Consider the following 20856-nt stretch of genomic DNA (forward strand, 5'->3'; position numbering starts at 1 on the left):
CGGATGAGAATGCAGTGTGTGTCAGGAGTTGAGAGGGAGACCCACCAGGAGTGCCCTGACCCTGGATCCCAACATGGATCATCCACAGAGGGAGGCTTTTTCCAGCACGGATTTGCGCTGCTCCTGGAGCGGGTGGCTGAGCTGTTTGTGTAAGATACACCTGGGATAGCATGAAATACTTTTCTGGGTGTAACCCTGTAGTAACTTGAAATACATCCTGGCTTTACCACTAGTAAAGGTGGAGGAAGGACAAAAACTGGGATGGGAGGAGGTGGATGCTGTCAAGCTCTTCCTCGGGCCCAGCCCAGGGCATCCGGCACACTCTGGGATTTATTCAGTCAGGGCAGGATTAAACTCGTGCCCAGCTTGTGCCAGGGGCTGTTGTTCCTGGCTGACACAACACACCAATGCACTTCCTGCAGCCCAGGGGAGCTTTTCCAACCCCAAACAGCTGCTGAGGACAACCCTACACCCAAAGGCCCCCAGGTGAACCCCAAACCTCCCCAAAAATCCCCCCTGGGTGAGCCCTGGGTGAGCCCCGACCCAGCTCCTTGGGAGGCAGCTCCTCCCTGGGCACTGCCAGGGCGGCTGCCAGGCTCCTGTGACTCAGGGAATGGGGGCAGGTTAAAAATACCCTCAGCCGCATTTGGAGCAGAGCTGCTGGGCTGTTTTTAACCCCAGCTGAGGCCCTCAGGCTGTCACCACCACTGGAGCAGGGGAGGGAGGGGATGGGAGGCAGGAACCCCACAAAGGGAACAAATGCTGTCCTCAAGAGCAATGGCTCCTGTCCCAGAGCCGGACACGGGGATAAATCCAGCATTCCCGGGGCTGCCACCAGCCACAACCCAGCAGGGGCTGATTCCCATCCCACTGCCACCCCGAGGGGCATTTCCCACCCCTGCACACCACAGCAACACCCTCTGGGATAACACACACTTTATTAGCAGCAACAGCCATCAACAAACCACAAAGTCTCCACAACAACTCACAGACAACTCCCCAACTTAGGAAAGGTTTCCTTGTAAAACGTGTGGCTACGTTTTACACCCTCACGTGCAACAGAGAACACGACAACGTGTCCTGCAGCTTCCAGTGGGGTCGGAATCTCATCTACTCCACCCAAACTCCTCTGCTTCCTCCAATGGCTCCATGAAACCCCAGGCTGAGATGGCCCCTTGCTAACAGCCCCTGAATATCCTCTCCCACAATTTTCCAGTTGGCCTTGGAGAGGTTCCCCAGCCTGCTCCAGAGGCGCTGGGGACCGGCTCAGGGTGGGCCCTGGAGCTGGGATTTCCCCCTCAGACTAAAAAGGGGGTGCAAATGTCCCGGGGTGACCAACAGTGAGGTCCAGCACCCCGGGGGAGCATCCAGTTCTCTGCAGGTGGGAGATGCCTGCTCTGCCTCCCCTCACAGCACCGCCCAGGAGAGCCCTGCAGAAGCAGCACGGGGAGGGAGGGGACAGCAGGGGACAGCAGGGGACAGGAGCAGGGCTCCCGGTATCCAACCAGGCCAAGGCTGATGTCACCCGCAGGAGCAGCAAACGGGAAGGACGAGCTGGCACCAGCACTCCTTGTGCTGGGAAGAGGAGGGGATGTCCCCAGGGATATCCCCAGATGCTGCAGAGCCCAGGGCCGGAGGAGATGGGCTCGGGAGCATCCCTACCTCAGCCGGCTGCAGGGATTTCCTTGGGATCTGCCTTCAAACCCTGAGCTCCTTTGCTGCTCCCCATTCCCTGCCAGCTCCCGCTGCCCCGCTCCCGCCTGGACGCACACACAGCGCAGTCCTGCCCTTTCTCCTCCCTCCCAGGGCCACACGGAGCAGGATGCCCAGAGCCTCAGCCCCCGAGCCCCCTGGCAACCGCCTGGCACGGCAGGACACCGGGAGGCAGGGCTGGCTCCCGGGACTGTGGATTTGCCCAGCAGGGACAGTGGCTCTTTCCAGAGCCATGAGCCTGTGCAGGGCTCTGGAGGGAGCCGGGAGGATGGAGGGAGGAGCAGGTACATCCCTCTCCAGGGATGCACAACAGGAAGAGCAGGACAACATAGAAATAGTCCAAACCAGTGTTTTCCAAAACAATATCTGCAGGTTCTGGCAGCTTGAACACTTCAGAGGGGAGTCCAGGAGAGGCTGAGCTGGGATACCTGGCACTCCCAGCTGTATCCATCATCAGGGAAGGGCAACAGCAGGGCTGAGCCAGCTCTACCTGCAAGGAGAAGAGAGGCCCCGCATGAGCCATGTCCTGGGCATTCGGACCCCTCCACGGCCTCGGCCAGCTCCGAGTGTCCCACGCTGGCAGTGGCAGCACCGGCAGGTCTGGACCTCTGCCCTACTCCAAATTCCAGGAGCTACCTTGGCCAGTTTATCCCTGGGTGGAGTTCCCTGGGATTTGGCTGCACAAGACACCTGAGAGCTCTCCTGCTTGCAACCTGCCACCACATGGGATGGGTTTTCCATCCTGAGGGACTCACATCCTTGTCCTCAGCCTCCAGGGAGCTCCAGTGAACAGCCTGAGTGTGTTTGTGGTCACAAGGAGGGAGCAATTTCTGAGAAAATCTCAGGAATCACTCACTTCCCAGAAATCTCCGGAGTATTCAAAAGCCCACCCGTTATTCAGAGCCAAGATAACCACACATGTCAGGCTCTGGGGGAGGAATCGAGAATATTTCCAGAGGAAATCCCAGGGGGGGTTAAATAGAGGGGACAGCAAATCCTTTGAGCCTCCAGGGTGGGAGAGCAGCCTCTTCCCAAAGAGGCTGGGACAGCACCCCGAGCTCTCCCACTGCTCCAGCTCACTCGGATCCAGCCAAGGATAAATTTGGGCTTGCAGGGAGTAAATTTTGGCTGGAGCAAGGGGGCCCCCCCAAGAGGGGGCTGGAGGCATCTTACCAACAGTTGTCACACTCGTCCTCCCTTCTCTGACACCAGACGAAGATACCTGGAGACAAAGCAGCAGCATCAGAGAATCCCAGAATCCCACAACTGTTTGGGTTGGAGGGACCTTTAAAGCCCATCCTGTTCCAACTCCCTGCCATGGGCACGAACACCTTCCACTAGACCAGGCTGCTCAGAGCCCCATCATCATCATCATCATCCTCCTCTCCATTAAAGGCCCCAGAGATGCCTTTTCCAGCTGGGAAACCTCAGTCCAGGAGCCCATCAGCCCTCCCCAAGACAGGATTGGGATTTGGGGTCCGGGGTAGACCCCCCTTCTCACCCCACACTGCCCCACAGCTCCCACCCCAACAGCTGGGGAGGGGACCAGCCACCAGCTCTGGCCACGTGTGACCTGTGTCCCCAGGGCAAGGGGAGTGTGACAGAATGACAACAGCAGGAGCACGGCCAGGAGCTTTTCCAGCACCTCCCCAGCGCCCGGAGGCTTTCCCAGGAAAAACCTGAAATCTTTGTGCAATACAAAAACACACCCACAACCCCCAGGGAGAACCTCCCGCTCCATCCACATCCACCTCCAGGCTTGGCTGGGTCTTGGATTTTTTTGCAGTTGGCAATCTGAGAATTCAAATCCTCACTTTGCCAGGGATTTGGGATGGGATGGGATGGGATGGAAAACACACTCTCCAGCTCCAAAAAAGGAGGAAAAGCAAGACTGGAGGCACCTTTCCCTGCTGAGGGCAGAAAACCCTCAGAGCATGGTGGGAGCTCGGTGCTGTCATCATAGAAGGGATGTCTGACATCCCCTGGATTTTGTGGGGGCTGACTCAGACCAGAACAGTCAAATATCATCTCCTGCCTGTCCTGGACATGCAGGAGGGGTTCTCATGACTTTCCCGCTCATGTCTGGGAGGAGGGAGACAAGGGAAGGCCAAAGAGGACAACGGAGGCCAGCATGACCTCCTTGGACTGGGGACACCCTGCTGGAAACAGCAGCTGTGACACAGCCCAGCCCCTGCCCACAGGATGCCAGGGTGGGAAAGCCAGGTCCTGGCAGGGATGTGCAACACTGGACCCTCTCACCCATCTCTTGTGGCCACAGCACCTGCCATGGCACCCACCAGCCAGAAACAGGGCAAAGAGTCACCCCAGCACCCACCTGCCCAGCCCAGCACCCACCTGCGAGCGAGCCGATGATGACACAGGCCAGGACCACGGGCAGCACCACGTTGGCAGAGTCTGCAAGGGGGAGAACCCAGAGCCTCTGCACCAGAGTGAATTTAACCTGAGCTTAACCCTCCCACACCCTGCTCAGCACGGGCAGGGAGGGAGGACCCCTTCACTGGGGCTGTCTCCCGGCTGCTCCCCGGGGCACTCACGGTGGACATGCAGCAGGAAGGAGGTCTCGTTCTGGCTCACGGCGTTGCTCACCACGCACGTGTAGTAGCCGCTGTCGCTGATGGACGCCCGCAGGATGCAGAGCGTGGTGTTCTCCACAAACTGGATGCGCTCACTTCCCAGGAGCAGCTGCCCGTTTTTCTTCCACCAGTAGGAGTCTGCCTTCCCTTGCAGCACATTGCAGACCAGTTTGGTGTTGCCTCCTGCCTTCACCGAGGAGTTGCCCACGATCTCTGGCTTGGACAGCGGTGCTGGGAGAGGCAGAGGCAGCGTCAGCGCTCAAACCCGCGGCAGTCCCGGCTCCCAGCCAAGCAGGAGGGCTGGCCACGGCACCACTCACCCACGACGTGCAGATGGAACCAGGCCGTGGCCTCCTCCTGGGACCGGAGGCGGTAGAGGCGGCTGTCCCCGCTCTGCAGCACCACCTGCAGCGACAGGTTCGACTCGTTGAACGTCGTGCGGTTCTCGTAGAGCCGGGACATGATGGAGGGGCGGTTGTGGGCATAGCTGAGGATGACCCCCTCCTCCGTGCCCGCTCTGTACTCCCAGGACACCGCCCTGCTGCCCCGCAGTGCGGGGGCTGTCAGCAGCACGGTGCAGCCCACGGCCGACACCAGGCTCCCCGAGGCCGGGCGCAGGTCGGCGGAGTAGCAGGGAGCGAGCGTGCGGGCTGGAAGAGAAACCAGGAGTCACCCCACAGCCACGGGGATCCCACCGCCACGGGGATCCCACCGCCACGGGGATCCCACAGCCACGGGGATCCCACCGCCACGGGGATCCCACCGCCACGGGGATCCCACCGCCACGGGGATCCCACAGCCACGGGGATCCCACCGCCACGGGGATCCCACAGCCACGGGGATCCCACAGCCACGGGGATCCCACCGCCACGGGGATCCCCCCGCATCCACCTGGGAGCTGCTGCTGGAGCCCTTCCTGGCTCAGCTGCAGAGGGATTATTTATAGAATCGTGGAAGGGTTTGGCTTGGAAGGGGCCTTAAAGATCGCCCAGTTTCATGGGCAGGGACCCATGTTCCAAGCCCCGTCCAACTTCCAGCAGCAGCCACAGCTTCTCTGGGAAACATCAGTGCTTGGGCCTCACCACCCTCACAGGGAGGAATTTCTTCCAATACCCCGTCTCTCCCTGCCCTCTGGCACTGGGAAGCCATCCCCCTTGTCCTGTCGTTCCAGGCCCTTGTCCCCAGTCCCTCTCCAGCTCTCCTGGAGCCCCTTTAGGCCCTGCCAGGGGCTCTGGAGCCTTCCCTTCTCCAGGTGAGCTCCAGGCCTCGGAGCAGCTCCGGGTCCTTCCTGTGCCGGGCCCAGGGCTGGGGCAGCTCTGCAGGTGGGGTCTGAGGGGGCACAGGGGCAGAATCCCCCCTCCCCACGCTCTGGGGCTCAACCCGTGCTGGCCGGGCCGTGCTGAGCTTCTCATCCACCAACAGCCCCGAATCGTTCGGCACGGACATGGAAAGGCTCCCTCCTGCTCTGAGGGGGCACAAGCGGAGCTGAGGGCCCCCGGGCACAGCCCCTGCCAGGAACACGGGCCGAGAGCCGAGAAAAGCCGCAAGTCCCTTCCCGACCTTCCCCTAAAAGCTTTTCTCCGGGATCAAGGCGTGCCCGAGCCCGGAGTCGCCCTCGCGTCTTAAATCAGGCGCCAGGAAAAGCTTCCCAAAGCCGGGAGCGGCTCCGTGCGGCGGGGGGGGGTCCCGCCCGCCTTCCCCCCGCGGCCCAACTCGGCCAAACCTCCCCAAAAGGCTCCGGGAGAGACCCTCGGGCACCCCTGGAACGGGACCGGCCCGGCCCGGACACGCCCGGCCCGGGGCTGACACTCGCCTGTGACCCCCGGGGCGGCCGCGGCGCTGCCGGGGGCGAGGAGGAGGAGGAGGAGGAGGAGGAGGAGGGGGACGGGGAACATCTGCGGGGTCGGCACGGCCACAGCTCCGCCGCGGGGCTCCGGGGGCTCCTCGGGGCGGGACGGGGCGGGCTCTCCCCTCCGTCTCCTTCTCCTCCTCTTCTCTTCCCCTCTCCTCCCCTTCCCTCCTTTCTCGCCTTTCCCTCCCTCCCCTTCTTCCCCTCCTCACCTCCTCTCTTCCTCTTCTCTCTTCTACGCCTCTTCCCTCTTCTTCCCTTCCCTCCTCTCCCTTTTCCTCCACTCCTTTCCTTTCCCTCTCCCGCTTCTCACCTCCCTTCTCCTCATCCTCTTCCTCCTCTCCGTTTTCTTCTCCTCTTCCTCTCTTCCTCCTCCCTCTCTCCTTTCCAGGACATCCAAACCCAACACACGGACCCCCCCCCAAGGCGCTGCCTTCTCCCGTCCCTCCTGTCCCTCCTCCACCTGCCGCGGTGTAAAACCCCCAAATCCCAGCTCAGGGGCACCGGGGGAATGGCCTCACCCCGTCCCCTGTCCCCAGGATCCCAGCTCAGCCACAAAAACTGGGAGTTTAATCATTTCCTGGAGCAGCCCTTCCAGCTCCAGGCAGGGCTGTGGGGAGGACAGGACATGGCTGGGACGCTGCTCCTGCAGGAGATTCGTCTCGGAATGTTCCAGGCGGGATCGGGACAATGTTCTTCTCCTTCCCCAGGAGGTTGTTTCCATCACCTGGGCAGCTTGGGAAGTGCTGGGGCCTTTGTGGCAGCAAAAAAAAAAAAAAAAACAACCCACCCAGCATGGCCAGAGGAGGATCTCCAGGAGGACATCAGGAGGAGGAACAGGGACACAGGTGTGCCCAGGCAGGAGCCCACGCAGCTCTCCCAACCCCACTAGAGGGAGCGAGGAGATCGGCTGTGCGAGGAGATCGGCTGTGCGAGGACATTGGCTTTGGGAGGACATTGGCTGTGAGAAGACATCGGCTGAGAGGACATCGGCTGTGCGAGGAGCCGGCGGAGGCGCTGGGATCAGGGAGCCCAGCCCAGGAAGGAGCTGCAGCAGAACTTTCCTGTCATGCCATCCCCGGAGCCCGGGGACGCTCCTGGCCGGGGCGGGGATGTCTCGGGAGCTGCTGTCCCGCCTTGAGATGTTCCAGAGGTGCTGCTCCTCATCCCTCCTGGGGAAGCCCGCGGGTCCAGGGTTTTACGGGGCTCCTCCATCCATCCCTCCTGTGCCAAACGCCTGCCGGCAGCGCGGGGAGCAGCCCTGGCTACCCACGGGGCCTCCCTGCTCCTCCTTTCCCTCGGCTCCCAACCTCCAGCTGCCACCACCAGCCAGAGGCCAGGGAGGGCTGTGAGGACCAGCTTGTGCCCATCCAAGCCAACGTCCTGTCCCACTTGGGTGACCACCCCATCCCTCCATCCCTCCATCCCGGCACGTGTGAGGCTGGAGCAGCTCTGGAGCAGCTCCGATGCCACCAGGCAGGGAATGTCTCCGCCTGCTCTGCTCTAACAGGGACAAACAAACCCCGGCCCCAGCCCCCGGGCGGGATAGACCCAGGGAAGGGTTGGGGTGCTCCCAGGGTTTGGAGGGAAGAGGCTGGATGCCTGACCTTCCCCTTGGAAGTACGGTGTGATGGGGGAGAGGTTTTTCCCCAAAAAACACCTCAGCACAGGAACTGATGAGTTCCATCGAAAGACAAACATCTGAGGGCACATTCCAGGGAGGTTACAGCAGCTCCTGAGCCGCACGCGATGACTTCACGTCCCAGGGGCTGCTGTTTCCTGAGGGAGGGAGCGCCGTGTGACCAGCACATGTTCGGAGTCAGCAGCGGCCGGAGCCAGCGCCGGGCTGGGCTTGGCTTGAGGGAGCAGCGCGGGGAGCTGAGAGCCGGCCCTGGGACCTCCCCGGGGAGGAGCATCCTGCGCTGACCCAGCTCAGGGCGTCTGCCTTGGCCATCCCATAAAACATGGAAAACAACAAAAATCGCGCGTTCCTCCATCCTGCCTGAAGCGAACCGAGGCGAATCCAAGGGACGGGCTGGGAAATCCCAGACACAGCCCCATGTCCACGTCAGCACCTCCTGCCGAGTTGCCCCCATCCCAGCGCCTCACTGCCAGCACCGGCGGACCCCAACCAGCCCCTCTCTCTCCTGCTCCCCGGCACTTGCTCTGCACCACGGGGCACTGAGGAAACAGATTTCCAGGCTGTGCCTGACCCAGCTCTCCCAGTGCACAGACCAGGAAACATTAGAAGTGAAAAACAACTCCTCAGCCAGGATTGATTCTTTTCCCCCTGGCTCCCACCCAATTTTCTCTGCACAGTTCCAGTTCTGGTCCTGCCCTGACTCACAGACAAACCTTCTCTCTCCAAAAGAGCAGCCCCAGGCTCCTGGGTTCTGCTTGCTCCTGGTTTCCCTCTGCTCCTCAGCAGAGCTCAGCTGTGCCCCTGCCACATCCCACAGATCAGCACTCAGAGCAGTGGTGCCAGCACAAACATCCATGCCCCAAACAGCAAATCATAGAATCGTGGAATGGTTTGGGCTGGAAGAGATCTGAAAGCTCATCCCATTCCACCCCCCTGCCATGGACAGGGACATCTTCCACTAGACCAGGCTGGCACCTATTTGTTCCCCAGATGTGCCATTTGCAGTTCTTCCCTCCTCACCCGGCTCTGCAGGTCCTGAGCCCTTTCCTGAGAACAACCGGGAGGGCTGAGTTGCCGCGGGATTTTTTTAGACATAGTTACCTCCCTCCCAGCTCAGTGCCCTTCCCAAACTCCAAGGAGGGCATCTCGCTCCGTGCCAGGGCAGGGATGGGGCTCTGGCACTGGGTACACACTGCGCTGGCGGAGAGGCAGGGAAATCAGTCATGGGCCTGGCAGATGCTTCGGGGTGGAAGATCCCCTGCTCTGAGCCCCGGCGGCTCAGAGGAGCCTCTCTGCTTTCCAAACTGCTCCGCATTTCTGTTGTGGAGCAATGGGAATGTGACCCAGCAGCCTGGGGCTCAGCAGGGATGGGCAGCCCTGTGCCCAAGGCAGGAGGGTAGGGTGGGCACGGCCCCCCCAGCAAGGCCTCCAGGAGACGTTCAGCAGCTCTTGACCCCCCCTCCTGCAAACCTGCCCCTCCCTGAGCCTTTGGTGCTGGCCAGAGCTGACATGTGGCCCATCACCTAAACCCGTCTCAGGTCATGTCCCTCCAGTCCTGAGACCTTCTGTTCTTAGCCCAGGCACGCTGGGGTATCCTCACCTGCGGTCACCCCAGCAGCACCCACACTGTCCTGTGATGGTGGCATTGAGGCGCATTCAGGAATCATGGAATGGGCTGGGTGGGAAGGGACCTTAAATCTCACCCAGTGCCACCCCCTGCCATGGGCAGGGACACCTTCCACTGTCCCAGGCTGCTCCAAGCCCCGTCCAACCTGGCCTTGGGCACTGCCAGGGATCCAGGGGCAGCCACAGCTTCCCAGGGCAACCTCCCGGATCGGAATCTGTTCCCAGTATCCCATCTGACCCTGCTCCCTGTCAGAGCGAAGCCATTCCCCTTTGTCGCTATGTACCCGTGAAGGGTCACTCTGGGGCTCCCCGCGGCCCCGCTGCCTCCCGAGCCGCAGTCCCGGGGCCACCATCGCCCCCTCGGTCCCCTCGGTGGCCGCGAGTGGCCCCGCCCCTTCGGCCCCAGGCCACCCCCACCTCCCCACCCCCCGGCCCGCCCCCGCCCGTCCGTCCCGCCGCGCTCGGGCCCGGGGCAGCGGGACCGGGACCGGGCCGGGCCATGGCCCGCACCCGCCCAGCGCCGGGCACTACCTGCGCTCCGACAGCGGCGGCTCCGACACGCCTATGCTGGCCGAGGCTCCCGCTCCCGCTCCCGGTGACTGTCCCGGTGCCGGTGCCGGTCCGGACGGCGGCCCCGGTGCGGCGCGGGGGCAGCGGCGGCGGCGGTGCGGGCCGCTGTGGGGCAGCGTGGCCTTCATGGCCATCTTGGCCCTGCAGATCGCCTCCACCACCGTCCTCTTCGTCTACTTCAGCATGGCCATCTCCAAGGTGAGCTTTGTCCCGGACCGGCGGCTGCGGGAGGGCTCTGCCCGCTCCCCGCCCCGCGGGCACGGCAGCGACCAGCGGGTCCAGATGCGGAGTGCGGGGTGGACACTGCCCCAGCTCCCCAGGGAGCCGCGGGTCCAGATGTGGATTGGGGGTGGACACTGCCCCAGCTCCCCAGGGAGCCACGGGTCCAGATGTGGATTGGGGGGTGGACACTGCCCCAGCTCCCCAGGGAGCCGCGGGTCCAGATGTGGATTGGGGGTGGACACTGCCCAAGCCCTGCCCGGAGCTGCAGATCCAGCTGTGCCGGCGGGGGCGGAGGGGTGGGCATTGTCCCACCTCCAGATGTGCAGAGACCGTGCCTTTGTCCTCGGCTCCGCCTGGAGCTGAGGGGTTGCACTGGGAGAGGGGGCTCTGCCCTGGGATCCCATCGGAGCCTCCTGCCCCAGATGGGGATGTGAGGGGACTTCGCTGGGCTCCAGGCCCCACTGACCCCTGCTTCACCTCTCCCTCCCCTCATTCCCATCTTCCCCACACTCCAGGACCTCCAAATCCTCCTCACCCCCTTTGTGAGATGTTGGGACCCCCCATTCCAGCACCCCCCATTCCAGCCGCTCTTTTCTTGCTCCAGTGCAGTTCCACCAACTGTGCTGGGATCCCGCCATTCCCACCTCCTACGGGGTCACTCGGCCAAAACCACTCCCAAACTTGGCCGCGACGGCTCTGATCCTTTCAACAGCCTCACCAGCCCCTCCCCTCAGCCGCTGATTCCGACCCACAACAACCCCCAAGCAGCCAGGCAGGAGATCCATGGGCAGAGGGAAATTCGGGGCTGGCAGCAGCTCCATGGAAGCCACCCTCATCACTGAGGCTGTGGCAAAAAAAAGGGTCCTGCAGTGCCAGACATTCCACAAATCACACCAGAGACGGGGAAAAAGGAAAAGCCCTGCCCACGGACGCAGAGGGAATAAACAGCCTGTCTGGATCCAGCAGAGCATCCTTTGGAGTGGGCTCCGGCCCTCCTGCGGGCTTTGTCTCCATCCCTGGGTCACACGAGGTCCCGCTGAGAGGGATTTACATGAAAGGCGGGGAGAGGAGGGGAACGGGGAGACACAGCCCCAGGGAAGAGGTGGAGGGAGGAGAAAACCGCTGTAGTGGAACAATTTGGGCTAATTTCAGCGGCCGGTCACCGGATCTGTGCTTGGAATACAGAGTCAGGCTCCTGGAGACCCTTTAGGCCCTGGAAGGGGCTTTGAGCTCTCCCTGGAGCCTTCCCTTCTCCAAGTGAGCACCCCCAGCCCTCCCAGCCTGGCTCCAGAGCGGCTCCAGCCCTGGAGCAGCTCCGTGGCTTTCTCTGGAGCCGCTCCAGCAGCTCCGTGCCGGGCTGGCCCCGGTCCCGGGACGGGCACACGCCGCAGCCAGCCCGGACACGCACCCGCCGCGGGCATTCCAAGGGAACAGCCCCATCCCGGGGGGATTCACGGCCTTGGAGCACCCGGCACACGCACCTGGGCGGGCAGGCGTGTGCAGGAACAGCCGGCAGCCCTCCCGCAGCCCGTCCGCGGGGAGCGGCCGGGGCAGGGTTAGCGGGGAGACATGAACCCAAACCCTTTCAATCTGACCTCACACAGCTGTCCTGTGGATGCAGAGGCTGTGTTGATCCCAGTATCCTGTGGATGCAGAGGCTGCATGAATCCCGGTATTCTGTTGATATAGAGGCACATCCACACATAGATGGGATATAGATCCCAGACCTGAGCACATCCTGGTCGGAGGCAGCACGTACCCAGCTGTGGTGGGCAGGGGTCTGGGGGTCTCGGAACAAACCAGGATGTGGGGGACACGTGGGGCACTGGAGGGGGCCAAGCCCCAGGTGACCACGGGGCCACCCAAGGACTCCTGGGTCTGTCCTGGGACCTGGGAAGCGCCCAGGTGATAGAGGGAGGGTGGCCAAGGTGCCGTGTGTTCATTGCCAGCTCCTGGCACAGTGATTGCAGGGCAGCCATCCCATCTGTGCCTCAGTTTCCCTGGACAGCAGCAGGGTGTGGTGTGACCCTATGATCAGGGGTGACAGTCACCACGGCCACGCCACGGCCAGAGTGGAGCTGGGACAGCCCTGGGACAGGCCCAAGGAGGGGAGACTTCCCAGCACAGGGAAGTGCCCAAGCCCTGCCTGGGCTGCCCCGGCACTGCTCGGGGTCTGGGCTCAGCAGCTGGAAGGGCTGAGCTGTGCCAGAGCCTGTTTGGCAATCCCAGCTCAGCTCGGGGAGCAGCAGGAGCGTGGCCCTGGCTGCCTGGGCAGGTCCAGCCTCCAGCAGCAGCTCTGAGCCAAGGCAGCTCCTGGCCCTGAGCGGTGAGCACATCCTGCAGCTGGAGGAGCCTCATTCCCCCTGGGATAGGGAGGAAGAGGTGAAGGAGATGGATAATGGGAATTTGGGGTTCTTTACTTGGTGCTCTGTGGCTTGTCAGTGTCCTTGGGTCCTGCTCCTCTTCTTCCTCCCACTTGGTGCTGGAATTCTGTGAAAGGGGCTGGCATGCTTCCCAAAGCGCTGGGATGGTCTCCCAGGGATCGCAGGAGGACAGGATGAGATTTAACCTGTTCAATTCACAAAAAACAGATTTTTGGCTGAACTTGGATCCACCCAAGCCTCCTCCTGCCCCCTCCATCCCACACAGGAGACACAGCTGGGTTTGCATCCCGGTGGTGCTGCCTGGCCCAGCACCCGCTCTGGGATCGGGGTCATTCTCTGAGCACCCAGGATGCCGGAGGAGCTGAGCAGCTGCCCCACACCCACACCCCAGTGGGACCCCGGCTGCTCCCTCCGTCTGTCCCAGTTTGAATCCCGCTTTGTTTCCATCCCAGCTGAAATCCCAGGCTCCGGGCAGCGCGGAGGAGCTGCGCTGTCTGCAGGCGCTCAATCAGCAGCCCGAGGGCTCCAGCCTGGAGGAGCTGAGCAGCAGCCAGGGCTGCCTCAGGCTGGCCAGCACCATCAAAGCCTACGTGGCCACGGTGAGCCCGGGACCGGGGGAGGATGGGAGAGCTCCTGGTTGTCCCCGTGCCTCAGTTTCCCCATCCACCTCCCCAGAGCCGTGGGAGGGGGAATGGCCAGAGTGGTTTAAGGTGGGAGTAGGACTCAGACCCCACCCTGGTGGGGCCCAGAGGCAGCGGGACAGGGAAGGTGAGGGAGGCTTGGAGGAGGAGCTCAGGCATGGGGACCCCCATGTCACCTGTAACCGGGGCACTTTCTCTTCTCCGTGGCGCAGGTGACGGAGAGCATCATCCGCAGGAGCGCGGTGAAGGGTGAGTCCCTCCGGGGCCAGCTCTGGGGCTGCAGCCAGAGCCTGATCCACAGGAGCTGTGGCCCATGGGAGCCGTGGTCCAGGGAGGCCAGCAGGGGGTGGGGGCCGGTCACTCCTGGGACACACGGCGGTGCTGTGAGCTGGGGCAGGAGAGGGGAGAGCCAGGATTGTCACTGGCCGTGACAGGCACACGTGCTGGGAATGGGCTGGGGGACAGCCACGTCCATTTGTCCGGAGGCTGGGGAAGCAGGGCCATGGCACAGCACAGATGTGTTGGTTGATGATTGACCAGACATTTCCGTCCCTCAGGAACCTTTTGCGCTGGTAGGTCTGTGGGGCATTCCCTGCCCCTGCTGGCATGGGGCCGGGTGTCCCCACACTGTCCTTACAGCGTCTGTCCCTTCCCTGCAGAGGCCTGGCGGAGCTATTTCAACACCTCAGAGGGGCAGCCTCCTCCCAAAATAGCCGGGAAACCCTCGGCACATCTCACCCTCCGCCCACAGAGCCTGGCTCAGGATGGTGAGTTGGGAAACCCCTCTGGGCACTGCTGGGTCTCCAAGATGGGAATGGGAGAGATCAAAGGGCAGGGGACCAGGATGGAGGAGGAGTTGGGTGGCCCATGGGGAGAGATGTCTCCTGTTCACTCCAAGACCACCGAGCTCCATCGCTCCAAGCTGGATGACTGGGAAAGAGTGGGAGCCACCCTGTCCCCTCCGTCCGACCCTGCCAGGTCGCTCCCCTCAGTGGCTCTCCTTTCCCGCAGGACGCTCCCAGCGCTTCGGGAACCTGTCGCAGTCGTGCCGCCACGCCATCACGCACTGGGGGCCCAGCAGCCTGCAGTCCCACGTGCAGAACATGACGTACCGGGCGGGGCGGCTGCGGGTGGAGCAGCCGGGCAAGTACTACGTGTACTCCCAGATCTATTTCCGCTACCGCGGCGCCGGCGCCTCGGGCCCGCAGCTCGTGCAGTGCATCCAGTGGCAGCCAGCCCACAGCCCGCCCGTGCTGCTGCTCAAGGGCGTGGGCACCAAGTGCTGGGCGCCCGAGGCCGACTACGGGCTCCACGCGCTCTACCAGGGGGGACTCTTCGAGCTCCAGGCCGGTGATGAGCTCTTCGTCTCTGTCTCCTCCTTGGCCATCGACTACAACGATGCAGCAGCCAGCTACTTCGGGGCCTTCCGGCTCGACCTGTGACCCCCTCCGCTCCCACCTGTCCCACGTGGCCCCTGGATACGGCCAGTGGCCCGGGGGTGGCACAGGGTCCTTCTTGCTGGGTGTTGTCTCTCGTGGTGAGGGATGAGCCAAGAAGGGCACCAGGGTGGCTGCCCACGGGGACCTGCTGTGCTCGGTGCCACCTCCAGGTGGGAGGAAGCCGGTGACCCAGGAAGGGTGTCCGAGGACCTACAGGGGACGTGCACGATGGGGGACATCGCAGCCCTGGTGACCCAGCACCTCCCAATGGCTCCCTGCAGCAGGAAAGGCACCAGGGCCACATCTGCCAGACAAAGTGTCCCCATGGCAGGGTGACACCCACGGGTCTGACCCCGCCTTGGGCAGGGCTGGGGGTGCCAGGGCCCGGGGCTGGAGGCACCCCCAGGGCACAGGACTGGCACCCCTGGGGCACATCTTGGGGACGGGGCAGGTCCAGTGTTGGTCTCTGGAAAGGAACGAAGGAGTTTCAGTCTGGGAGATCAAAGCCTGGAGAACACCAGCAATGGCTCCAGGGAGGGCAAAGGGCAGGACCTTGACACCGGAGCAGTCCTGGCACCACACCCGGCACGTGGCACTGGGGCACGTGGTGACCGAGCCAGGCTGTGCAGGACCAGGACCTCGGCACAGCTGCTGACTAAGCACCTCTCCCCGTGGGGATTTGCTCCCCCCCAGCCCTCATGGACAAGCACAGCCCCCACTTCTCACATCTCCTGCCCTGGCAATCCCTGCAGGATTCCAGCTCTGGGTGAGCCCGGTGGTCACAGCAGGACCTTGGAGGGACCAAACCAGCCCCAGGGTGATGGAGCCACCCCAGAGGCCAAAGGTGGGTTTGGGCAGGGCAGAGCAGGGCCCAGCTGGCTCAGCCCGTGGACACTGGGGGGGCACAGCCCCCTTTTCTAACCACCCCTGTACTCTCTGTATCCGACTAAGACTGTGGGGATTCATGGACAGTGGCAACGTGGGCTGCCACAAGCGCGGGGCTCCCAGGAAGGACAGAATAAAGCCTTGTACTCCAGCACCGGCCTGGCCCCTTTGCACCCAGGACACAGCCCCGGGCAGGGTGGACACGGAGCCAGGGGGAGCAGCTCGCACATCCCCCCACACCCCCAGGTGCTGGGCATTCCCACTCCCCGGCCCCCATCTCCTGCAGGCTCCCCATCCAGGGGGCTTGGTACAACCCCCACAGGGCACGGTGCCACCCTGGCACCTGCACACCAACACCTGGACCAGCCCCAGATGCAAGGGAAGATTCCCCAGCTCATCCAGAACCTCCAGAAACTCATCCAAAGCCCAAGAGCACTGAGAGCACCGAGAGCACCCTCCTGCAGCCTCCAGAGGGGTGACAGGGCTGATCCCCCCATGGCAGGGGCTCTGTTTTCCCAGTCCCCGTGGAGAGACGGAGGGAGCTGAGCCGAGCCCTGGCTTGGCAGCCCTTGGCCCTGGAGCACGCTGGGCCCCTGCCCAAAGCAAACAAAGCACTCCAAACCCCTCCATTCCAAAACCATCCCTTTTCCTCCACCTCTCATCCCACCTCCTGCTGTCCCAACCACCCTGGTGACCCACAACAGGGCCCGTGACATCCTCAGGTCTCAAACACCCCCAGGGAGCACCGAGCTCATCCCACCTCTGGCAGCAGCCAGGGGAGCACAGGGCTGACCCCGGGGATCTGGGGCTGCAGGAAACGCAGCAGGTGGTTCCGGCGTTTCCTTGGAAAGGGAGTTTAAAGGGACACGGCCGATGGAGCCGGCAGAGGTTGTGTCTGCCGGGGAGGAAGCAGGGAAAGCAGCTCCGTGTGCGTGAGCGGGGAGAGCCGGGCTCGGCGCCAGCGGGCACTGGCCCACCCCACTTTCCTGGAAAGGAGAGGGCTCGGGGGTGGGTGGATGGGAGAGGGAGAACTGCAGCAGCATCAGGGCAAAGAGCAGCCTCGCCCTGTCTGGGGAGAGTCCCAGGCCTGGAATTCCTCACTTCGAGGACCTGGCACAGGTTACCCCGAGCAGCCTCAGCCCCTGAGGCCCCTCTGCCTCTCCCATCATGCTCCCGGTCCTGGTGCTTCCAGGAGAAAGGCTGGACATCCCCAGCCTGGCCAGGGCCATGCTCCCACCTGAACAAGTGGATCGGCCACCAGCAGCAGATTCCAGCAGCAGGAGAACCCGGCCTCCACAGAAACTGCCTGAGGCACCTGTGCCAACACTGCCTGTCCCAGGATGGGCTCCAGGAAAGAGGAACAAAGTGTGGAAAGACCTGGATGAGGACACAACACTTTTCTCTGGCTGAGGAAACAAAACCTGGTGCGCAAATGGAGCAAAGCACTGGAGATTTCTCATACAACTTTTCTGTTATTGTTAAAACTGTTTATTAAAAATTACAACTCCCTATTTTACCGTGAGCATTGCTGACAAGTTCACTGTAGCTCCTACTAGAAAGCGAAGTCCGTGGTGCCTAAACCAACTCTGCATCCCCACACACAGCCTCCTCTGCCAGCACCTCCCTCAGGCTGGGGAGAGCCACAGGAAAAAGCAACAGAATCCCCCAAAACCGAGAGCTCCAGCCCCCAGGCAGCACAGTGACAGTGTCCCTACAGTGACAACTCCAGAACCTCCCGGCCCTGCCTCAACGGCCTGAGGCTGAAGGAGACAGGGTCAGAGGGGATACTGGGGAGAAATTCCCTGGGAGGGTGGGCAGGCCCTGGCACAGGGTGCCCAGAGCAGCTGGGGCTGCCCCTGGATCCCTGGCAGTGCCCAAGGCCAGGCTGGACATTGGGGCTGGGAGCAGCCTGGGACAGTGGGAGGGTGTCCCTGCCATGGCAGGGGTGGAACCGGGCAAACTCTATGGTCCTTCCAACCCAAACCATTCCAGAATTCTGTGATTCCCTCCTGCTCTAACCCGGACTGGAAGGTGGGTGGGGACTGCACACTAATAACATCTCCACAGTGACCTGATTTCCCATGGCCTCGCCATGTGGACTCAATCCAGACACAAAGTGCTTCCTGCAGCCACTGCCAAAGGACCCTCTTATCTCCACTGCCGAGGAGCTGCTTTAGCCCAGCACAGAGATGCCCAACCCAGGGCGTGCACGGCCCTGAGCCTTCGTCTCTAAATAAATCCTGGGGCTAAAAGCTCTTTTTTTCCCCTCTTTGTTGTTATGAACCAGCTCATCGCTGCCTCCAAGTCTCCATCCCTGCCCAGACACGATCTCGTTTTACTTTCAAGTCCCCAGCCTGGCCCGAGTTCCCAGCAGGGAGAGGAAATCCACGCCGAATCCACGTCAAGGCGGCAGGAAATCATTCCTTGGGACTTTGTAAATAAAGCACACAAAGAGAGGCAGCGGGGTGTGACCCCGGCAGCGCCCCCCGCTCTGCCCCAGGGCACCTCCCCAGCCACCGCTCCCCCCAGGCGGGAATTCCGCCCGAAAAAGGGGAACAAAACAGAAACCTCTTTCCTACAGCACGAAGGGTTCGTGGAGCTGCGGGACGCTCCCTAAACCCTCGGGCAAACATTAAAGCTGGGGCGCTGTGAGCGAGCAGAGGGGACGCGGGGCTGCTGCAGGCGGGGCTCAGCTCATCCCTGGGGAATCACAGCTGCTTTGGGTCAGGAGGACCTCAAAGGCCATTTAGCGCAATCCCACCCCAGATCTGCTCCCAGCCCCTTTCCCGCGGTCCCACGGACACCCCAAAGGAAAGAAGGGGATTTCTCTCCCTTTCCAGGACCGGTTGTCCTTCCCGGAGCAGCCTCTGGAGCAGCCCGGGCGCGGCGGGGCCGGAGGCAGCAGCGGGGCCGTTCCCCGGTTCCCTCTCGGGCTCTGCCCGGGGCTGAGCCAGCCCCAGCCCGGCTCACGGGCCCCCGCACGGCTCACACGCGGCTTTCCCCGCTTATTCCCCCATGAGAGAAGCAGGAAAAAATAATTCCACTTTTTAAGAAAACTCCTCATTTTGTGTCCTGTTCAAACCCCTGCACGGCCCCACAGAACCGGCATCAGACTGGTTTGGGGTGGGACCTTAAAGATCAGCTCGCTGGGAGGCTCAAAGGCGGCTCCCCCCACTCCCATCCCGCCCCTCCAAGTGCATCCAGCCCTCGCCCCAGAGAGCTCCCCAGCATCCCCAGGATATTGCAGCGCCCCGGTCCTTCGGGCCACCCATCCAGCGCAGGGACCTCTCCAGCCCTGTCCTGCCTCCCCGTCTGTCGCTGGAGGGAATCACGGGGCTCCTCCTGGAGTGAAGCAACGGCGGAGCAAGAACCGGACAGGGCAAAACCCTTCTCAGGAGCGGGAAGTTTGGCACCGTGAGGATCCCGCCCACACCTAAAGCGAGCCTCCCTACAGCCCAGCCCTACCGGGCTTTTCCTGCCGTTCCCACTCTCACCCTCCCAGACAGGACTTTCTCCAGGACACCTCTCCCACTGACAAAACGACCCATGGGACAGACACAGCACCAGCTGAGGAGAGCGAGGAGCTGCTGGCAGGTGTTTCCTGCCCCGGGCTCCCATCCCCAGACAGCAGAGCAGCTGCAATTCCCTCTGACAGCTGCTCCCTGCCCTCCCGCTTCCCCAGGAGCAGCTGGGATGAGCCACCCGCCAGCTGGGCCGTTCCATCTGGGATGACCCTGCACACGGGTTTCCCTTTTGGCACCTTACCTTCGCACTGGGCTGCTGCTGCCTTCCCCCACGGAGAGCAATCCACTCATGGATCACGGATCTAATTGAAGCAGGACCACATTTCTCAAGCTGGGACCCTCCTGAGGATGGTAAGGTGAGGAGACAAATAGAAAAGCTTTGTGTTTCTGGTAGCCCAGGTGTGCCACAGGGAAAAGAAGCCAGTACAGGACAGGCATCCCCAGAAAGGGGACATGGCAGCTTCTTCCCTGGACTCAGCCCCAGATCGCAGGAGCATCCATCTGCCCCCCAAACAGAACAAAAAAAGGCATTTAAAGGCAAAGCTGCCCCTGGCACAGGCTGAGGCAGCACTCGAAGAATTCCAACCATCTCCTGCTGCCCAGAACCACCACAGACCAGCCCAGGCATTTATTTTCCAAGGAGATGGAACTGGATCCATCGGTGATATCCTCAGGCTGAGGCAGCTTTGAGCTGTACAAGGATTGAGACGTCAGGTGGAAGCAGCAGAGCAGGGACTGGCTGCTGGATGGCTTTGGAAGATCAAGAATCTGGCTTTTGCTCCTTGGAAAGACAAGGAATTTGTTTGTATCAGAGATTTTGAGAGGGGCCCAGCCAAGTCCAGCCAGGAGTCCCCAGTCCCCACGAACAGGTTTATCAAGGACCACCAACAGCTGAGGCCAGGATGAGCAGCATCAGCCTCCCAAGGCATCCAGAAGCCTCCCGAATCCCAGTAAATGGGCAGAGTTTTATTAACAGGAAAATCACTTGGTCAGCGCTGGGACAGGGCCTGAGGAGCGCCGAGGGCCGAGGGGGCTGGGAAGGGTTTCTTGCACAGATGTTGGCCAGAGGAGACCTGGAGCAGTGCCACGCTGGGAATCCTCCAGCTGGGAGCCAGGGAGGGGAGGGAGCAGGGAACAGGGAACAGCATCTGGCCCCAGGCACGGGGCTCTGCAGTGGGACAGGGTGAGCAGGAGCCGCTGGGCAATGTCCAGCCCTGCCGGGTTTGGGGAAGGGCACGAGTTTCAGACTCGGCCTCTGGGGTTCTAGTGACGTGCTCAGGGGAAATCAAGGAGAAGGAATCCTTGGGCATGGATCTGAGAAAGGGAGCAGGATGGGAAGACACCTGAGGACTCCTTCCCGCCTCCTCCTCGGGGTTCTCCTGACAGGCAGTGGCAGAGTAATTAATACATTCACTAATTAATCAAAACCAGCATCTTCCCCGTCAGAGACTGGGCCCAATTTCAAGGAGATCTGATCTGGGGGGGCTTGGTTTGGGATTTTTTTTTTCCTTCTTTCAGCCAAGCAGCCTCAGCCAGCCAAATTTTATTTTTCTCTCCCCCATTTTGGCTTTGCAAGGCTGTGATTTTTCCCAAGTGGCCAACTGGGAATACACCGCCCTGAGCCCAGCCCTGTCCCTCTGCCACCACCTGAACACTGTGGGAAAACCATCCTGCTCCTTCCACACCTCTGCAAGTGCACAAACACCTTGGCGTTTCCTCCCCACGTTCCTAACAGCACTTCCAACAAAAGACGAGGAGGAAATACAA

General features: G+C 62.1%; 2 protein-coding genes across 2 annotated transcripts; one reads left to right on the top strand and one right to left on the bottom strand.

Annotated features, from left to right (window-relative positions):
* Positions 1–919: 919 nt before the first annotated feature.
* On the bottom strand, positions 920–6260 carry LOC120412046 (contactin-4-like). Its single transcript, XM_039572295.1, has 6 exons — positions 6121–6260; positions 4628–4957; positions 4269–4538; positions 4069–4128; positions 2887–2935; positions 920–2203 (listed from the first exon to the last, which is right to left on the bottom strand). Exons 1-6 carry the CDS (start codon positions 6200–6202, stop codon positions 2200–2202), a joined length of 795 nt encoding a protein of 264 aa, XP_039428229.1. The 5' UTR covers positions 6203–6260; the 3' UTR covers positions 920–2199.
* Positions 6261–9868: 3608 nt separating this feature from the next.
* On the top strand, positions 9869–15719 carry LOC104691699 (tumor necrosis factor ligand superfamily member 10-like). Its single transcript, XM_039572271.1, has 5 exons — positions 9869–10192; positions 13053–13199; positions 13454–13490; positions 13901–14008; positions 14253–15719. The coding sequence occupies exons 1-5, from the start codon at positions 9989–9991 to the stop codon at positions 14681–14683; spliced, it is 927 nt and encodes a 308-aa protein (XP_039428205.1). The 5' UTR covers positions 9869–9988; the 3' UTR covers positions 14684–15719.
* Positions 15720–20856: the final 5137 nt, after the last annotated feature.

This window comes from Corvus cornix, chromosome 4A (genome assembly GCF_000738735.6).
Source record: "Corvus cornix cornix isolate S_Up_H32 chromosome 4A, ASM73873v5, whole genome shotgun sequence".
In the NCBI taxonomy this organism is placed as follows: domain Eukaryota; kingdom Metazoa; phylum Chordata; class Aves; order Passeriformes; family Corvidae; genus Corvus; species Corvus cornix.

Excerpts from the sequence above, each read along its gene's own strand:
- LOC120412046 (XM_039572295.1), bottom strand. The coding sequence starts at position 6,202 with ATGTTCCCCGTCCCCCTCCTCCTCCTCCTCCTCCTCCTCCTCCTCGCC. Across the intron at positions 4,539-4,627 it reads GTTCCATCTGCACGTCGTGG|CACCGCTGTCCAAGCCAGAG; the intron begins GTGAGTGGTGCC and ends TGCCTCTCCCAG. Across the intron at positions 2,936-4,068 it reads CATCATCGGCTCGCTCGCAG|GTATCTTCGTCTGGTGTCAG; the intron begins GTGGGTGCTGGG and ends CTTTGTCTCCAG.
- LOC104691699 (XM_039572271.1), top strand. The coding sequence starts at position 9,989 with ATGCTGGCCGAGGCTCCCGCTCCCGCTCCCGGTGACTGTCCCGGTGCC. Across the intron at positions 10,193-13,052 it reads TCAGCATGGCCATCTCCAAG|CTGAAATCCCAGGCTCCGGG; the intron begins GTGAGCTTTGTC and ends TTTCCATCCCAG. Across the intron at positions 13,200-13,453 it reads TCAAAGCCTACGTGGCCACG|GTGACGGAGAGCATCATCCG; the intron begins GTGAGCCCGGGA and ends TCCGTGGCGCAG.